Here is a 19,788-nt window from a genome sequence, read left to right on the forward strand (position 1 = left end):
TTCAATGTAAATATTATTTAAAAATTAAACTATTTTAATAATCTTCCATTTACTCCATCTCAAGTTTCAAATCACTTACAAGATATCTTCAAGTCGACTGGTGTAATTTTTGGAATATTGCATTGTCTGCTAATACCCAAGTTCAATGAGTTTTGTTCTTGAGGTTGCTCTTCCTCTTGAGAAATTTTAAAGAATTGGCAGAGGAAATGACCTGGGAGTTGCAGTGGGAGAGGGACTCCCTGAGATTCTTGTAGAGAGAGGAGGAAAACTTCTTCAAGGCAGGCATTCGCAGTAGGGTTAAAATCAACTAGGTAAAAACAATGACTGCAAATGCTGGAAACCAGATTCTGGATTAGAGTACTGCTGGAAAAGCACAGCAGTTCAGGTAGTATCCTGATGAAGGGCTTTTGCCCGAAACGTCGATTTTCCTGCTCCTCGGATGCTGCCTGAACTGCTGTGCTTTTCCAGCACCACTCTAATCCAGAATCTGGTTTCTAGCATCTGCAGTCATTGTTTTTACCTAGTAAATTTTAAAGAATGGCAGACTGACAAGTGGCATCCTGAAAACTAAGCCTCATCCCAAAGCATTTTGACTTGGGCCTTTTTCAGGTTAAGGTATCCAGGGAAGTGGCAGAAGTTGTAATCTATTGATCAGTTCCAGCCATCTGTTGGGAGCAGGATTCTAGTCTGTTGTAGTAGAAAAGAACATAAGGAGACACCATAGTGAGTGGGCTTGTGGAATTTTTCTGGTTTAAAAACATACTGTGAAGATGAAGTATGTGCTAACAACACAGAAACTGAAGTTTATATCAAAAAACAGCTCAGTGCTATGTTCTCTCTATCCAATATGGAAGTATTTACTTCCATAGATCTTCAGAGGGCTTTGCAATGTGGGTGCTAAGATGTATGCTAAAAATCCTTCTACAGTCGTAAGACAAATGAAGAGGTGCTTGAAATTCTAAGAGCAAAAAGAATATATTAAAACTTATGATTTGGGGATGCCGGTGTTGGACTGGGGTCTATAAAATTAAGAATCACATAACACGGGTTATCGTCCAACAGGTTTAATTGGGAGCACTAGCTTTTGAACCACTGCTCCTTCATCAGGTGGTTGTGGAATACTCCACAACCTCCTGATGAAGGAGCAGCGCTCCAAATCTAGTGCTTCCAATTAAACCTGATGGACTATAACCTGGTGTTATGTGATTTTTAACTTGGATCCATAAATGAAAATATTAGTATTTAGGGCCCATTGGTCAAAGTTGATGTATCACAGAGATCTCCTCCTCTCAAAGGCAACAGAAAGAAGAGTTGGCCTAGGCATAGTCAAATGATAGATATTGTAGATGAGCTACAGAGGATCTGAGGATTGTACAAAACTGACTAGTGTGCATGCCATGATAACAGTCTCCTGATAGGAGTCACTTTAAACAGCAGTAGAAAATAATTGAGTTTTTGTTCTTTATGATGGAACAGTCCTGTCCTTTGAAGAAGGAAGAAGCTTCCCATGGAATCATACACTATTAGGAATGCAAGAGAAGAAAGTAGGGCAAAAAAATAACAGTAATAGAAAAGATACTGGGCAGAAGATTTTGCACTTGTGTATGGCTCCCTCCTTTTTCCAAGCTCAAGTGCATCATTCTCTACAGCTGCTAGAAAAAGAGAGCACCTACTTCATGAACAGGGCGCTTCAGTTGCTGCTAATTGAGTGTTTCTGATAAAATTTGCAGCTCTATTTTTAATGCCAAAGAATTTTCTACTTCATTACCATGGATGTTAGTACTGGAGTGCACAGTGTTGTCTCCAGCGAAAGAACTACTTTGATGCCCAGAATAATAAGTTGTGCTATTTAGTATGGAATTTTCAGGATAATTAGCAAGTATTAAGGATACCCGTTCTGTGGCTGGTTTCAAGCAGTATAGTAAGAAATCTTGGACACTATTCTGTTGGAATAATGAAAGGCAAATAAAAGAAAGAACTGCTTTAGACACAAGATTTTGTAACCTGAATAACCAGAGTTCAACTTCAAATTGATATACAATCTAAATATTTCTAAAGCTTTGCTTTATCCTTTGGATGACATACTTTGAACTGTTGTTGATGTCATACAAGCAGTGTGTCCACGTGATTTACTCACGCCTTTTTGGAATTCCCTTAACGATATTCAGGGAACTCATTCTTGGGAGTTGCAGTCCCTCCCCAGTCCCATTGGCAAATATTTCATTTCCAGTCAACACCTTCCTTTGGTGACATGTCCAAAGTTTGATGTAAATTATGTTTCAATCTATACTCGAAGCAAATGTACCTGAAGTCACAAAGAAAATTCTTGGGTTTTTTTTTGATGCTCGCATGTACACAATTTGGATGCTAAAAGCAGATTTGAAGGATTCTCCATCTCTTAGTGTATCCGGTGGCTCTTTCAAACATATACATACATACATACATACATACATCTGACAAGTTAAGTTTATCACAGTGTGCTGAAAATGAATATTTCCTAAGAGCTTCCCACCAGTAGCTGTTCAGTATGTTGTGTAACTATAGGTCAGTGGCATCTTTCCATTTGCACTAGATGATGGATTTGATGCAATTCAATTTGTTTGGAGATGGGGATAGCTTTGTACCACATTCTTTTGCTGGTGGCTAAAGTGGCCAGTGTATGCGAGGTAGATTATTCAAGTGCTGTATGTGAAATGATCGTCATATCTGTTTCTGTGATGGCATTTCCATTCCGAGGCACGCATTAGTTCACCTATAGTGGAAGGACAGCAAAGAGTTTATTGGCTTCAAAAAATAAGCAGAAAATGCAAGTTAGTTTTTTTTTGCAATTATTTGTCAGAAGACTAATCATTCAGAACTCTCTTCTGCCATGGGAGACTTCATTTCCTAATTAAAGTAGGGAATCCAGCTGAGGAGAAGGCTTGGAGTTAACACAATGTCATGACTGAATTATCTTTTACAATGCGACTTTATAAAATACTTGTAATCTAAAGCAAAATTAGTGTCTTAATTTGCCAAATCTCATTGGAGTCCAGTTTAAATCATGAACTCTGTCATCTCAAATCAACAATGTAATTGATCTTGATTTAGTTCATTATTGTGATTGTGGTGGTGTTTAGTAAAATTGGAAATTTGTTTCGTTTTGGCTGATTAAATTGCATGCTTTCACACGTGATCCTCCATAGTGATTCTTGCATGTATGCTGCCCTGCACGTTGTGATATTGTTAATCACTTGTCCTTTTATAAAAAATGTTAAACGCATCATGATATTAAAATGTTAAAGAAATAAATCCTCTCTCTCTCTCTCTCTCTCTCTCTCAATGTTCACAGTTCACAGCACTCCAATGGACATGCCCAGTAGAGGGATCAATGAAGACAGAGACAGTGGAATAACACGATCTGGTGAGAATTGAAAGTGTTACTACCTACTGCAATCACATTTGGTGTTGAGTCCTTATGGTTGTCACTTACATGATTTTAACTTAAATATTCCTTAAATGTTTTCCATAATTGCATTTGTAGCACTCCTCATTGCACTGTAATATCCTAAAACACTTGGAACAATTGAGTTTCACAATTGATATATTGGAAAAACAAAATTCCAATAAAAATTCTTTTGAACATGATGTTGATTTTGGAAACTTACCGCGCATAAATTCAGGTTGTTGAGTATGCTTACAGACCTACGATCTCTGACACGGGAAAGCTGTGCACCCGGTTTAGCCAAAAGTCTTTATCTAGCTCTAATGAATTTAAATGGCTTTTTAATAAATATCAGAAAGCTGAGTGTTCCGAAGTATTAGACTCGAATGTTACCAATAATTGCTTTTCTAAAAACAAATCCTTGCCCACTTTTTTAAATTGCTTTGGATGGTGTCCATTATACAACTATATTCTCATTACATTATAGATTTTTTGTGTAGTTTAATATTTCAAAATAGTTCCTTTCATTTCCTGGGGCATAACCATCTTCAACAAGGTAAAGTAAGTTGATGTCACAATGGCCTGGCTATCTGAGGACAAATGCCAAATGCCATTCAGTAACTGTTCAGAAAAATCCTCAACAACTCAGAATTGCTGTGCAGAATTAAATATTTACATTTCAGGCCAAACTTCAATGTGACCATCGTAAAACTGCGACTTTTTTCAAACAAAATACTAATTACTGAATAATTTGACAAAGGTATACTTTCTCTTATTTTGAAACAAGCTTTGGTTACCTTGAATTTTAAGTTGGTAATAGAAAACTCTTTTTGGATTAACTGTGAAAGTCAACAATGACATTTGCATCAAAAGCAAAGTGCTGCAGAAACTCAGGTCTGGCAGCATTTATGGAGAGAGAGAGAAACTGGGTTAACTGTTCAAGTCTAGTGACCCTTCATTTGAGTTCCTGACCCTGCTGTGTCTTGAGCGCTGTCTGTTTTTAAGATTTCCAGTCTCTGCAGCTCTTTGTTTTATTTTAATGATATTTGCATGCTGTATAGGAATTTACTGGAAAACAAACCCAAAGTTGTCTGTTTAATTAAGTGAGATAAGCTATTCTCAGCCAAGTCAAAAATCTGTTTCTAATCACATTTGACAGCTTCCTTAAGCAGCCTGCTTATCACTCCGTTCCCTTCACCAAGCTCCTCACTTCCAAATAGTTGTGCGAGCAGCTACTATCGTCGCTGGCGCCGTAGTCAGAATACTAGTCTTGAAAATGGAGTTTTCCCCAGATGGTAAGTCTAAAATTAATCAGAAAAGGGGTATTTGGAGCAAATATTGCATTCCAGAATGTGTGCAAGTATTGAGTGACATTTCACAAAATTGTACATCTTTACCACTCTGCCACCCAACACATGAACTCAAAACCTCCCACCATGCCACACAGGTTGATCATCTCCAGTTAATCAGGACTTCTTCACCCTATGCTACATTAGATACTCTCTGAAGAGCTTCTGTTGTTGCCCTCCTGATGAGCTCTTATTTTGCCTTTAGTTCTTTTTGGGAGGACCTGTGGGGAAAAGTTGGGAAGTATAACTGACATGTGATTCAGCCATTTTGAATCCTCCACAGACTTAGAGATTGTAAAATGGCTACTAATAAGTCTTGTGATATCCTGACATGCAAAGAATCCCTGTTCTTGCAGTTGTCAGAGGAACAATAGTGATGTTACTGCAAAGTAACCTTAAATTTTTGCCCCTCTGTCATAGATTTTGTACACCACTCTATCAATCCTGGCCTTTAAACATACTGAAAGACATAGCCCTCTATGGTAAAGAACTCCAAAGATTCGCAACCATCTGAGTAAACAGTTTCTCTTCATCTTGGTGCTAAATGGCATCCTTCTTTAAACTGTGCCCCTAGTTGTAATTATGTTGAGGTGCTGGGTGTTGGACTGGGGTGGACAAAGTTTAAAAAGACTTAACAGCAATCTAAGTTTGTTTAATACATTGCATCAGTTACATGATCTTTTTACTATAAATTCTGTGTTCTCCGATCCTGCCTTACTGACAAAGGAGCAGCACTCCGAAAGCTTGTACTTTTTCAAATAAACCTGTTGGCATATAATCTGGTGATGAGTGTTTTTAACTTTCCCCTCCCCCCAGTGGTAGATACCCCAACCAGGCCATACACCTTACCTGGATATGTTGGTTTTTAATACCTGGATTGTATTGTGGACAGGTACTGTATGTCCCCAGAAGCTTACTTTGCTGTTTGTGGGGAGCAGGAGTTATTTCAAGTAAATCTCCCTTTTTCAATTTTTTTTTACACTTTCCCCACCCACTCCCATTTGTTGTGAGCCACATTTTACACACTCCCTGACTAAGGCATTCGACCACCTATACAGCTACTGCCTTGCTGTTTTGAAGCCAGCTGTTAAGTGCTCTCCTCAGGCTTCGCTTGCATTTTCTTTTGCCATCCTGCAAACCAGCTAAAGGGAGATCTCCTCTTGTGATTTCCCCATGACTGAAAAGCTAAAACTTTAACTTGAATAGCACTACTGATTTAAGGCAGTACTGGCTGCTGTCTCAAAGCACTTTCACTGCCTACTTGCTGCTAGAGATATCACTCAATTCTTCTGTGTGACCATGCCTTCAGTTGTTATTATTCATAGAACTTTTTTGTATATAATATTTGACATGCATCTATTTGCTGTTGTGTTGACAGTTTTTCTGGTCTTTCAGGTCAGTAGAAGAGAGCTTTAACATGTCCGATGAAAGCTGTAGTTCCAATCCCTCCATTGTTCGAAAAAAGAAGATTGCTATTGGGGTTATATTTTCACTGTCACAAGATGAGGAAGAAAATAACAAGTTTCATGAGTTCTTCTTTGCTCATTTTCCTCTATTTGAGAGTCATGTGAACAGACTGAAGTTTGCTATTGAGCAGGTACTCACACTTCCTCCTTCTGGTAATTGGGAAGTGATGCCACATGGTTTTGTCTGAGTCATTTACTGACGAAGTGCCACTTGATAGATATGTTTGCATCATTGCTAATGTGTACAGATTATTTTTTCAGCATGTACAACTGTGACCAGGAAAGCAACTGCATGTTGTTATTATTAGAAAATATTTCCAGTTTAAAATGTATGTAGTATTTGAAGTTTGTTGAAGTCTTGGAGTCTCAGATGTATAGTATGGAAACAGATCTTTCAGTCCAACTCATTCATGCTGACCAGATATTCTAAATTACTCTAGTCCCATTTCGCAGCGGTTGGCCAATATCGCTCTAAACCCGTCCCATTCGCATACCCATCCAGATGCCTTTTAAATGTTGTTATTGCACTAGCTTCTGCCACTTTCTCTGGCAGTTCATTCCATACACATACCACCCGCTGCGTGAAAAAGCTGCCCCTTAGATCCCGTTGAAATCTTTCCCCCCTCACCTTAAATCTATGCCCTCTAGTTTTGAACTTCCCTACCCTGGGGAAAGAGCTTGTCTGTTCACCCTATCCATGCCCCTAATAGTTTTATAAACCTTTTATGAGGTCACCCCTCAGCCTTCAAAGCTTCACGGAAAATAATCCCAGTCAATTCAGCCCCTCCCTATACCTCAAACCCTTCAGCTCTGGCAACATCCTTGTCAAGCTTTTCTGAACCCTTTCACGTTTCATAACATTCTTCCGATAGGAAGGAGACCAGAACTGCACACAATATTTCAAAAGTGGCCTAACCAATGTCCTGTACAGCTCCAACATGGTCTCTCAATTCCTGTGCTCAATACTCTAAGCAATAAAGCATACCAAATGACACCTTCACTATCCTGTCCACCTGCAACTTCGCCTTTAAGGAGCTATGAATGTGCACTCCATTGTCTCTTTGTTCAGCAACACTGTCCAGGACCTTAGCATTAAGTGTATAAATCCTGCCCTAATTTGCCCTTGTGGAAGTAGTGAATCTTATAAGCTTCTATCAGGAATTTTTTAAAAAACTGTTTAGTGAGATGAAGATGGTATGGGTGGAAAGGCGTAACTGTAAATCATAGTGTAATTAATTCGAATGCCTTACTCAGTTGTTCTGGAATTGCTGTTGACCAGTTCAGGTGAAATGCGAAGCGATTAAAATTGCTTAAAATAGTTGAATTCAACTCACTGTATAATGAATCTCAGGTATGTGCTTGCCTATCCCAGACCAAAATGAGCTTTGCTAATTTAATTATTTTCTCTTGCTTGGATTTAAATAAACTGTTACCATGCATGTGGTTTATCACTATTGTCAGTTACAAGTAAATCTGTAAAGAGCGTTTCCTTTGATCCCCATGTCAACAATTGTGTTCCGAGCTGGGATACTATTTATCCATCTCCAGGAAGCTTAGGTTTGTTTTGGCAGAGCTAAACATTGAAGACTCCCAAGAGTGTACATAATTGAGACAGGAATTGAATCAGTTTAAATTGTCCTTACTATTAGAACAGAACACTGAGAAGCTTCCTGCCACTTGACAGGATTGTCCTACCAAATACAGCACTGACTTGGGGATTAACTGGGATGAATCTTTGTCCTAGATATTTTCTAATCAACCTGTACAAAAATGCTATTACACAGCTCTGGTGCAAGTAGGACTTGAACCCAAGCCTTCTGGTCCAGAGATAGGGGCACTACCACTTTCCACAAGAGGGCTGTCCATGAACCCTAGTCAAATAAGAATGTCTCCTTGGGCTCACTAAATGAGTTGTTCTCTAGTAGCTTTCTGACTGCCATCAGTAGGGATGTCAATTCCCAAAAGACCCAAACTTTCTGTCATACTTTTCAGGATTAGTTACTCATTAGAAAACTCCCAGGTGTGGATTTGAACCTTTTCTAAGATAAAATAAGAATTCAAGACTGCTTGAGTGAGATTAGGAACAAATTAATTGACTCCCTTGTAAGAATTAAATGCACTATACTTCTGTCTGTGGCTTCAATGTGGCTACATGTCATATCCCGTTGAATAAATGTGACACCATTTGGAGTTGTGAAGTCCTATTCCCTGAAATGATGCAGTCACTGTAGGTGCTGAGATTAGTGTTACCTCTTACATGCTTCTAGGTAACATTTTTTTGCAACTGTCCAGATGCAAGTGCCTTGACTAAGATCTGCACCTGCTACACTTTCCACATGGTTCTTGAAAGCTTGATACAAATCTTTTTCTTCTCGGCTATTTCATTACCCCTTTGGCTGCAAATTTATTTCACATCTTCATCTTGGACCTTTTGTATAAACCAGAGGAACTTTTGCATTTCATACTTAACAGTTCTGAATGGTGGAATAGGACTATTTGGATTTGTATACAATTCCACGTTATCTTACAATGGAGAAAGATGAGCAAGACCAAAATATCCCCTTGAAATGGTCGTGAAGGACTCTCTTGAGGCTTAAATCGTGAACTTGATGCCTTGTTGATATTGTATTTCGAATGGACTTGCCTCCAAAATTCATATCACATTTACTATTAGAAATGGCTGGAACACATTTCCAGATCATCCTTATTATACATTCCAATTCATTGCTAGAAGTTTTGAACAAGGAATGCTGGGTGTGCCTCAGTTTAAAGTGGAATTGTATACAAGTGCTTTACTTGTCTCAAAGCATTCAACTCTGCTTCAGCAATAATGAATGAAACACAGTCATTGTTGTTACATCATTCTTACTCTTTCAGAGATGTCATTTTGTTTAAAAGCCTTGTTTAAAAAGGGACTGTATTCCCTTGTCCTCTAGGCATCTTCAAGACTGCATTAAACACTTGTCTATAAAAAACTGATTAAAACCATCCACAAAGGCTTTTCTGGAACCTCTAAATGTTTTGCAATAGCTTATAATACCACAACTTATCTGCACGTTTTCAGCAGGGTTTAGCAGATATGGGCGCACCTACTGACGATCATTTGTTTTCTTGTTCTTTTTAGGCTATGAAAATGCGAAATAGAATTTCTGAGGCAAACCAGCGTATTCTGGGTTACAGTAGGATTGTGGATGCTTTGAATGAATTCAGGTGAATATTTTGATGCTACATTTATATACTCTGGAAATATAGTTTATTTTAAACGTTACTTTATTTTTAAAACCTTTACTGGTTGTGAAGACCACCTAGTAACTGTTGGCTGTCTGGTTGTACTGAAAAAAATAATTTTGAATCTTGATTACCACTTTCTATCATAGTCATTTAAAGAAAAATTGCAATTATCTAATGGAAATGTACTGGGGTGATACATCCTGGTTATTCAGTGATTTATTTTAGCATGTGACCAAAGCAATTGCAATGGCAATAAAATATCTCACTAGAAGCATTCTTAAAAGTCTTTATTTAGTATCTTGTTTATCTAATCAAAAGTAATGAACCAAGCAAGTTGGCATATGGATAAGATCCAGATTGTAGATTGTGAAAGCCATAATGATGCATCCTGATGTTTGGCTCTCATGGATGTTGACAAACTGAATCAGATAACAATGTTGCTTAAATATAATGTTGCTTTTCCCTTAAATATTTTTCTAAGCTATAAAGCAGCTCAGTTTTGTTTATTTTGAGTTAATGTTTCCTCTTAATGTTTATGTTCCCTGTCCCTTCTAACAATTCTCTGGGTTGCATGCAATTTGCCACCGAGCTGTAACCAGGAATTTTTAAAACATGTTATTTACTATGTGACGATGCTGCTTCTTTACAAGGTTATGTTGTCCTTGATTTTTTTGAGAGGTTGTAAAAGACGCAACTCTGAAAAGTCCAAGTTGAAGGGTTTTAGAATCAATTTGATTATACTAACAGATACTGCCTCAAGCAAAAGGCTTTCAAGTTTAAAAAAAAAACTTGTGCAATGAAAAGGGAGTAAAAGTCTTTTTTTTAAAACACTACCAGCTCAACTTTTCTCTGGGTTGATTTAATATTTACCAGTCTGGCTGTTCACTGAATGAAGTCAGGCAGTTCTGAACCTGCTGAACTCAAATCTCTGACATTCTCTCCTGTAAGACCCTGTATTTGATGTTACCTTTTGAGCCAAGGGTTGTTTATGAGGATTGTTGCAAATATCTGAAACATCATTAATTTGGGATGATGTGTTGTGTATTTGGATAGGTTTGCTTATTCAGTATTTTATTTTCTTTTGTTTGTGTTTCATTCGGTGAACTTGGAAATAAATTGTTTTTATTAAAACTATGTGGTGTGACCAATTGCATCCCTCCTGGAACACCGATGTTACACCTGCTTAAAACAACAAGCAAAGTTTGGTTCTGGACTACTTTCTTGAAATGTTTTGAGGGTGTCTGGCCTGGTCCATAACAACCAGCTCTTAAGTATGTTAGCATAATGTGGGAATGAAATGTGTCTTTTTGTACTAATGTATACAATAAATACATATATAGTACTGTATATATTCTTATTCAATTGAGAACAGCTAATTTTATCATGCATTGTGATACTGTTACTGATGGATTCAATCAGAGTAAATGCAATCATAAACAGCATGGTTTTGTTCAAATATTTTGCATAAAACCTAAATCAAATTTGATTAGTAGCCACAGATCATCAACGGGCATGGTTCTTCAGACCATAATTATCACTTGGAGCTGCTAAATTTTCTTTTTATCCCAAGAAAAGTGCTCATCCCATAATCAGTGGTGGCTTCTGAATGATTCTTCAAAGGATCTGCCATGCACCTTCAAACAGTAGTGGATGGAATACTCTGATTAACTAGGGACAAGAACTATGGCTGAGAGCTTGTTTCAGGGTTTTGTCCTTCAATCAGAGGTTACCTTACAACTGTCTCAAACTTCTGAGGTCCCACATGTCTGTTATTACCTTGTGTATAAATAGCATTGCCAGTAATGAATTATTGCAGTTCTTTACAACTGCCAGCAAGCTTTCGAACGAGAAGGATTCCTGTGACTTCTCAATGAGCTGCACTAAAAGATTACTATCTGATTCTTAGTTCAGATACTGAGTTGTAGCATCTGGACACACTACTGCAGCAAAGACACTTAGTTAAGTGGAAGATCCTTTCACTTCCTGTAATGCTGTTATGTTATTATGTTTGTCAATGGGAAAACTTTATTACATGTTTTTCATTTTGAAACCGCTTAAGTGAATTGCAGCAGCTGTACTGTTTTTTTTCCATTGAGTTTCTTTTTGGATGAAAGACTTAAAATGTTTGAGATCCAGCTTTCCACTTTACCAGTCACATGTCTACTGGCCAACTGCCAGTGGAATTTGAGAGCTGTCAGGGGAACATATATCAGTCATAGTTGATGCCAGGAACTGTTGAGAATAGCAGGTTGTATGTTGCTTGCTATGAAATATAATCGGTTTTCTAAGGACAACAAATAGTTCTAATACATTGTATACTTCAGTAATATTAGAAGGTATTGTGCAGGAACAGCTCATATCAAGTGACTCCTGGGTTCTGAAGAGGCACATTTTGCTTTTTGTCTTTGTTTTCAGTTTCGTAGCTAATGTAAGGAATAATATGTATTGTTCCATTTACATAATTCACATTTAAGAAAAACTAATATGTTCCGATCCAAAAATAACTTGATCGTTTTTATCTTTCTCTGCCCACCTCCCCTTTTCAAAATTAGGACAGCGATATGTAATCTTTATACAATGCCAAGGATTACAGACCCTGTATGGTTAACCATGATGTCTGGAACACCTGAAAAAAACCTGCTTTGCCAACAGTTTATGAAGGAGTTTGCTTTACTGATGGAACAAACATCAAAGAATCAGTTGAGTATTGAGAAGATTTTTCATATTTGGAATGAAGAAGGGCAGTTATGTGAAAGGTCATTGACTTAAAACATTAACTTTCGTACTTCCGGCACTAATGCTGGCTGACTTGCTGACTATTTCTAGTATTTTTATTTCAGTGATGTGTAGTGCCTGTTGGAAAAATACAAAGCACTTGATGGATTATTGATTCCAAATGCTACTTAAATACTCTTATGGTCAGATTGCCTCTGTCTCTTGGCATTTGTGGTCCTAACTTTCTTTAGGTTTTCTTGTGTGTCCACTGCTTTGGTGATGAGCCACCAGTGTGGTGTTCCAAACCACTGCTGAAGAAGTAAAGCTGATTAAAGATGCTCAAGAGTGACTGTTTATTTTCTTGAAGCAAAAACAGAAATTGCTGCAGTTTGCATATTTTCCCTGTCTGCGTGACTTTCCTCTGGCTGCTCTGGTTTCCTTCCATGATCCAAATGATGTGCAGGTTAGGTGGGTTGGCCATGCTAAATTGCCCATAGTGTCCAGGGATGTGTAGGTTTGGTGAATTAGCCATGGGAAACACAGGATTACAGGGATAGGGTAGGTGGATGACTCTAGGTAGGATGCTGTTTGGAGAGTTGGTGTAGACTTGCTGGGCCGATTGCCCTGTTTCCACACTAGGATTTCATTCTAAATTCAGCATCTGTGCCATGAAAACAGTTAACATTTCAGAAGGGTCACTGGACTCGAAATATTGACTCTGCTTTCTCTCTACAGATGTTGCTAGGCCTGCTGAGTTTTTCTAGCAATTCCTGTTTTTGTTTCAGATTTCCAGCATCTGCAGTATTTTATTTGATTTCCTTCCATAGAGTCATAGAGATGTACAGCATGGAAACAGACCCTTCAGTCCAACCCGTCCATGCCGACCAGATATCCCAACCCAATCTAGTTCCACCTGCCAGCACCTGGCCCAAATCCCTCCATCTCCTTCCCATTCATATATCATCCAAATGCCTTTTAAATGTTGCAATTGTACCAGCCTCCACCACTTCCTCTGGCAGCTCATTCCATACACGTACCACCCTCTGCGTGAAAATATTGCCCCGTAGGTCTCTTTTATATCTTTCCCCTCTCACCCTAAACCTATGCCATCTAATTCTGGACTCCCTGACCCCAGGGAAAATACTTTGCCTATTTACCCATCCGTGTCCATCATAATTTTGTAAACCTCTATAAGGTCACCCTTCAGCCTCCGACGCTCCAGGGAAAACAGCCCCAGCCTGTTCAGCCTCTCCCTATAGCTCAAATCCTCCACCCTCCTCCCTGACCTATCACCTCACCCCTCCCCCACTCATCTACTGTACTCTATGCTAGTTTCTCCCCACCCCCACCCCCACCCTCCTTTAGCTTATCTCTCCACGCTTCAGGCTCTCTGCCTTTATTCCTGATAAGGGCTTTTGCCCGAAACATTGATTTTACTGCTCCTCGGATGCTGCCTGAACTGCTGTGCTCTTCCAGCACCACTAATCCAATAACCAATGTATTGTACAGCCGCAACATGACCTCCCAACTCCTATACTCAATACTCTGACCAATAAAGGAAAGCATACCAAATGCCACCTTCACTATCCTATCTACCTGCGACTCCACTTTTAAGGAGCTATGAACCTGTACTCCAAGGTATCTTTGTTCAGCAAACTACCTAGGACCTTACTGTTAAGTGTACAAGTCCTGCCTAAGATTTGCTTTCCCAAAATGCAGCACCTCATTTATCTGAATTAAACTCCATCTGCCACTTCTCAGCCTATTGGCCCATCTCGTCAAGATCCTATTGTAATCTGAGGTAACCCTCTTCTCTGTCCACTACATCTCCAATTTTGGTGTCATCTGCAAACTTACTAACTGCACCTCTTATGCTCGCATCCAAATCATTTATGTAAATGACAAAAAGTAGAGGGCCTATCACCGATCCTTATGGCACTCCACTGGTCACAGGCCTCCAGTCTGAAAAACAACCCACCATCACCACCCTCTGTCTTCCACCTCTGAGCCAGTTCTGTATCCAAATGGCTAGTTCTCCCTGTATTCAGTGAGATCTAACCTTGCTAATCTCACACCCATGGTGAACCTTGTCGAAGTCCTTACTGAAATCCATATGGATCACATCTACCACTCTGCCCTCATCAATCCTCTTTGTTACTTCCTCAAAAAACTCAATCAAGTTTGTGAGATGTGATTTCCCACGCACAAAGCCATGTTGATATTATCTGGGGAGGAGAAGAATTTGTCATGAGGTTAGCACCTTCTGCCTATAGCTTTGTGGATTTGAGGGACTCTACGTGTAATAGTGATGGTTGGCGTGACTCCACAAATGATCATTTTATGACATTTACTTCGTTTCAATCTTTGGTTGCTTACAGGAGGCTTAGATTTTATTTTTTAAACAGTTTTTTTCTTTTTTATGTGTAATACAATGATAGGCAGCGGCCCCACTGCAGTTAGTCCTAAATGACAGTCACTGAAGCGAACTGGAGGCTCTCGTTGTGGAGGATAAGTAATTCTCAGAAGGTGCAATGGGGTCACTGATGCAGCCTAATGCCTCTTGTGCACCACTCAGTGGAGAAATACAGAATTGCATTTATAAAGGCCTGGGAGCTTAAACTTGATCACTTGCCTCTTTTCAACCAAAGGAAGAAGCTGAAATATTCATGAAAGAAAGTGAAAATCTCAAATGTTTTTGTGTTCAAAAGTAAATAACATTTTGCATTTAACCCACTTCCCATGTCTGTTTTGCTGTTTATATACTGTGCGCTGACACAGGAGTTAGAATCACCCTTCTGACTTGTACTGGCTCCTCTTGTCCTAACCATAAGGGGCACACACAAAATACTTGATCACTTCTTGCAGTAAAAGTGCTTCACAGCAAGTGAACTTGGGGATTCAGCGTAAGGGAAACATAATGATTAACATGGTCAGCATGGACTAGTTGGACTGAAGGATCTGTTTCCATACTGTATGAATCGAAATATACTGAAATACCCAGAAATACAACTCTATAGCATGCATGGATGAATACTTATTCCCTTTGCATTTTCGTGCTGGATAACAATTAATATTTGCTATCTTAATTGTGACCACAATTAATATCTTCATATCTTTCTATCCATCCTGCTCCATTGCCACATTTTTGTGTGAAAGGGAGGAAAAATTTGAAAATAGACATCCACCTAAGTTAGCAGGAAATCAGTGAGGAACTATCTAGAAAGCCAAGGAGACCTCTCACTACCTTGTGGGTGAGCACATGACTTCATGTGGAAGTGACTCTAGAACTCCTTTTGAGCATTATTTTTCAAAGCAGAGTGCATGATGAGATCCTAGGTAATCCTCAAAGTCACTGGATTCTTGTTAATCCAGGCGAACACCTACATTGCAAACTGAGACTAAATTACATTTCTTTTTAGTGACTGACTGTTGCTTTGCAAGAATTAAGGTTTTTTTCATGTGACAATTTAATTTGAATAGTGATTCTGTCTTTCAGAACCTTTGACAGGAAGTTATCTTATTCATTCATAGAATATTGGTTGTGGGGGTGAGTGGCAAGATGCATTCACACAATCAAACAAGCAGCTGATGCTTATTTTCTTGATTAGTTTTGGAGCTGCATTCATCAATGGAGAAAAAAACCCATCACATTCCAGATTTGTGCATTCTGAATAGGTGGAAAAGTTTAAGCAGTTGGGAGGAAAGTTCCTCACAACAGAACATTTGACCATTCTTCGATCCACAGTATTGATGACGTTAATTCTGTATGACACTTAAATTTTATAAGTCCGAATTTGAGTCCACATACTGTAGCATGTGAGCATGGACTGCTTTAACTTCTAAGAAGCTGAGAGTGGAACTAAACACTGCAATCATGAGCAAATGTTCCCATTCTGATATGTTGGAGAGAATGTCCGTGATAAAGCAGCTGAAAATGGTTGGGCTAGGGACACAACATTAAGTACCACCTGCACTAGAGGCATGAAAGAACATCTCTGATCAGTTTTATTAAAACTGCAACACTGACTGGGACTTAATGGGATTGGCTGCAAACACCCTCAACCATCTTTTAAGTGCGAAGTACAACTCCAGCTTTTGGAGAGTTTCCTTGAATTCTCGTTGGTTTCGGTTTGACACTTTGAAGCCATGCTCAAATGCTGCTTTGATGTCAAGAGCAGTCACCTTGGAATTGATCTCTCTTAGCCATGTTTGAACCAAGTTTATTATTAGGTTTATAGCTGATTTGGTCCTGTGGAAACTAAGCTGAATGTTGATGAGTTAAGTGCTGCTTCATGGTAAAGCCATAATTCTTATTCATTTAGTTGGTGACTGATGGGGTAGTAATTAGCCAAATAGGATTTGTTCTGTCCTGTGAACAGAATGTGCCAGTGCAGTCTTCCACATTGTCAGACGGATTCCAGTGTTGTACCTGTGCTGGAACACCTTGGCTAGAGGCAATTATCCTATTCTGAGAAAAGCGCTTAGAATACCACTACTAGGATATTGTCAGTGCCAATTACTAGTGCCTTCAATAATTCTTGAGATCACGGACAGTAAATCAAATTGCTTGGGTTCAATGAATCAAATAGCCTCCTGTATCTTAAATAACTGCATGAACCTATATAAATCACTCTGGCCTTTATGATGTTGCAGACCTCCATGGTGCCAATTATGGTTCATCCATTTAACAATTCTGGCTGAAAAAGGTTGCAAAGTCAGAGCTGAAGTTTTTGTAATTGAGTACTGGATTTTACTATCACAGAGCTGCTGCCTCCTGTTTGTTTAATTATCTATCACTGTTCATGACTGGTTGTGAAAGGACAGCAGAATGTTTGATCTCATCTGATGGTTGTAGATCACAAAGTTAAGGTTTAAATCCAGAGGTGTGCCATAACAGGTTTACTAAAAACTAATGACAACGCCAGCTCTCATTTTTGGCATACATGACCCATGTTGTAGTTCATAGGTTTGCAGTTCCTTTTTAGGTATGCTTCCTTTTGCTACTATAGTCCTTATTAAGCCAGAGTTGATCTTCTGGCTCGCTGGTAGTGGTTGAGTGAGGAATGTGTCAGGCTATGAAGTTACAGGTTGTACTTGTGGTCCTTCTACTGATGGCTTACTGGTGTCCAATCTTGATCATCTGATCTGTTCTGAATCTCTCCCATTTAATATGGTGGTGGTGTAATCTTGTTTCCACAATGACTAGACAGTGTCGCTCTCCAGTACTTTCATGGCTAGGTGCATTAGTGAGGATGAGTTTTCCCTGTTCATGTTTTGATCATATTCCATGGATCTCAGAGTTATGATTAACACCTCTGAGCTGCTCCCCCCGGCTGCCAACTCATGGGTCTGTCTTGCCAGTGAAACAGGACATACACAGGGCTGGTGGTTTCTGGAACTTTGGCTGACAACTATGATTGAGAGTATGACTGTGTAAGAGTTGACCAATTTGTGGGCAGTTCTCCCAATTTGGCACAAGTCTATTGACGTTATTGGCCAGACTGGACAAACCCACTGCCTTGGTTGATGCTAAGCAGTCCATTCAAATTTATCATAGCTTTCTTGCAGCATTTTGAACAGATTGGCTTGCTCAGTCTTTAGCAGTGTGTGAGTACTATAGGATTTCTCAAAATTATACTACAGTGAAATGAGGTATTTGGCAGATTTGGGGTATGAGCCTTCATCACGACTGTGATGGCCATCATTTGTTGCTTGGGCACACCATTCCTCTAACGTGAAAATGTAGCTGATAAAATGCGTCCTGCTTGAATTGTTCAAATGTTTATCTTGTTTTTAATCAGGTTTCTACCAGCCCTGATTACTGCTGTGCTCACAAATCATCTTGCCTGGGTCCCAACAGTAATGCCAAATGGTCAACCACCTATAAAGATTTTCTTGGAAAAACATTCCTCTCGAAGTGTGGATATGTTATCAAAGTCAAATCCGTACAACCCCCTTTGGGCCCAACTTGGTAAGTCCTGTTCTGAAAAATATGTTAATAAATGATTGCATTATTGAGGGATGTATATCCGTTGGGGCTGAGTTTATGCTCATTTCCCCCAGTTCATTTTGTATGATTGAAAAAGCCATACATTGATACAGGACCTTCCCTAAAAGCAGAATGTTTTGAAGTAGAACAGTCAATTTATTGAAGTACAATAACTATTATAATGTAAGTAATATATTGTAGGTTGGAAAGCAAATGCTGTAATGTGATGCGCCCTGGGTGAAATTTCCCAAGTCCACATAAAAGGTTAGGGAATTCTATGTCAGAGAGTTAACATTCAAAACCACTTCTGCTCTGTTTACTACAATATTTTCTCCGTAACTTCTCAATGTTAGGTGCTGCATGGTTTAGAGCTTTCCTCTTGGCTATTTACATTGTCAGTGACTTAAATGAGATGGCCAAATGTAACACATTCAACAGTGTTAACGATACAAAATTGTGCGCTCCTCAGAGCTTGCTTTTCAATCTGCAAATAGGTATAGACAAGTTAACTGATTGCACAAGTAGATGTGAGGAAGTGTGAAATTGTCCACACTCATAATATAACAGCAGAATATATTTTAAATACTACTATTATACAAAATATATGGAGACATTTGGGTTTCCCAGTATGTAGATAATAGAAATGTAAACACGCATACGCAGGAAGAAGGCACGTGCAAAGCGATGTTGGAATATAGCGGTGATCAAGCAGAACTGTATTTATATTGTGTTTTGGGAAGACCCCAACTAATTTTGATCTTACCCTAATGAAGGCACACCTCCAGTTGCTTTGAGATGGCGCAGTCAAGCTTCACTGAGACTGGGTTGTCATGTGAGGAGATCAGATGGAATGGGCTTGTGCTGCCTGGAACGTGGAAGAATGAGGAGCAATTTTATTGAAAGACAATAAATTCTTAGACTGCTTTTCAGTGTAGATACTGAGAGGCTCTTCCCTTTGGCTGGAGAATTTAGTTAATTCAAGGGATAGTGCACCCTCCAAATCTCTCAGCCATGTAGCAACTGGACAGTTTCCACACAAGGTGTAAACAGATCAACCCCTTTAGGTTGCCACTCAAAAAGATGTAACTGGCCTATCCACTTGAACTAATCAGTTAGAGTTAGTCAGTTAAAGTTAGGATGATATTTTTCTTCACTGTGGTTTGTGTATCTTTGAAGTTCTCTAGCTGAGAGGTTTATAAATGTTCAGTTGTTAGGTATTTCAACAACAAAATCGATAGATTGGACACTAATGGAAATAAGGTAGGAAAAAGAAATTAAGGTTAAAAATCAGCCAAGGTCTTTCTGAATGGAACTTAGTTAACCCAAATCAGGCCCCTGACAAATCATAGAAATTGAACTTTTTTTTAAAATTTAATCTGGTTCAGGATAGTTCTTCAAACTGTATTTATTTTCTTAAGATACATTGACATCACTAAGCAAATATGAAAGTTTTTCCATATCAGCGAAACATTTATTTTACTAAGAAACTTATATTGAAATAATCAAATGATTCAGCATATTTTAATGTATGTTCAGTGATTTTTTTTGTTAAAAATCCAATTCATCACAGAGGACTGGATAGCTTTATTAGCAATGCCTATATTTGCTGAAAAT

The 19,788-nt window shown here is 38.8% G+C and overlaps 1 protein-coding gene and 1 long non-coding RNA gene across 10 annotated transcripts in view; one reads left to right on the forward strand and one right to left on the reverse strand.

Moving 5' to 3' along the window:
* The window catches only part of fnip1 (folliculin interacting protein 1), a 119,986-nt gene that overhangs the window by 82,626 nt on the left and 17,572 nt on the right, over window positions 1-19,788 (forward strand). For all 3 annotated transcript variants that reach the window (XM_072590613.1, XM_072590614.1, XM_072590615.1), the window contains 6 exons: window positions 3,332-3,403; window positions 4,584-4,719; window positions 6,169-6,370; window positions 9,364-9,449; window positions 12,023-12,169; window positions 17,987-18,156. In XM_072590613.1, coding sequence (XP_072446714.1) covers window positions 3,332-3,403; window positions 4,584-4,719; window positions 6,169-6,370; window positions 9,364-9,449; window positions 12,023-12,169; window positions 17,987-18,156 — 813 coding nt within the window. The remainder of the gene's footprint in view (window positions 1-3,331; window positions 3,404-4,583; window positions 4,720-6,168; window positions 6,371-9,363; window positions 9,450-12,022; window positions 12,170-17,986; window positions 18,157-19,788) is intronic.
* Window positions 441-19,788, reverse strand: part of LOC140492011 (uncharacterized) — a 66,901-nt gene continuing 47,553 nt past the window's right edge. For 2 of the 7 annotated variants that reach the window (XR_011963468.1, XR_011963470.1), the window contains exons 5-7: window positions 18,938-19,039; window positions 4,575-4,725; window positions 441-2,752 (exon numbers count right to left, since the gene is read on the reverse strand). This is a non-coding gene — a long non-coding RNA (uncharacterized lncRNA). The remainder of the gene's footprint in view (window positions 2,753-4,574; window positions 4,726-18,937; window positions 19,040-19,788) is intronic. The other 5 variants (XR_011963467.1, XR_011963469.1, XR_011963465.1 and 2 more) reach the window with 4 other exon arrangements.

Source organism: Chiloscyllium punctatum, chromosome 20, assembly GCF_047496795.1.
Source record: "Chiloscyllium punctatum isolate Juve2018m chromosome 20, sChiPun1.3, whole genome shotgun sequence".
Classification (NCBI taxonomy): domain Eukaryota; kingdom Metazoa; phylum Chordata; class Chondrichthyes; order Orectolobiformes; family Hemiscylliidae; genus Chiloscyllium; species Chiloscyllium punctatum.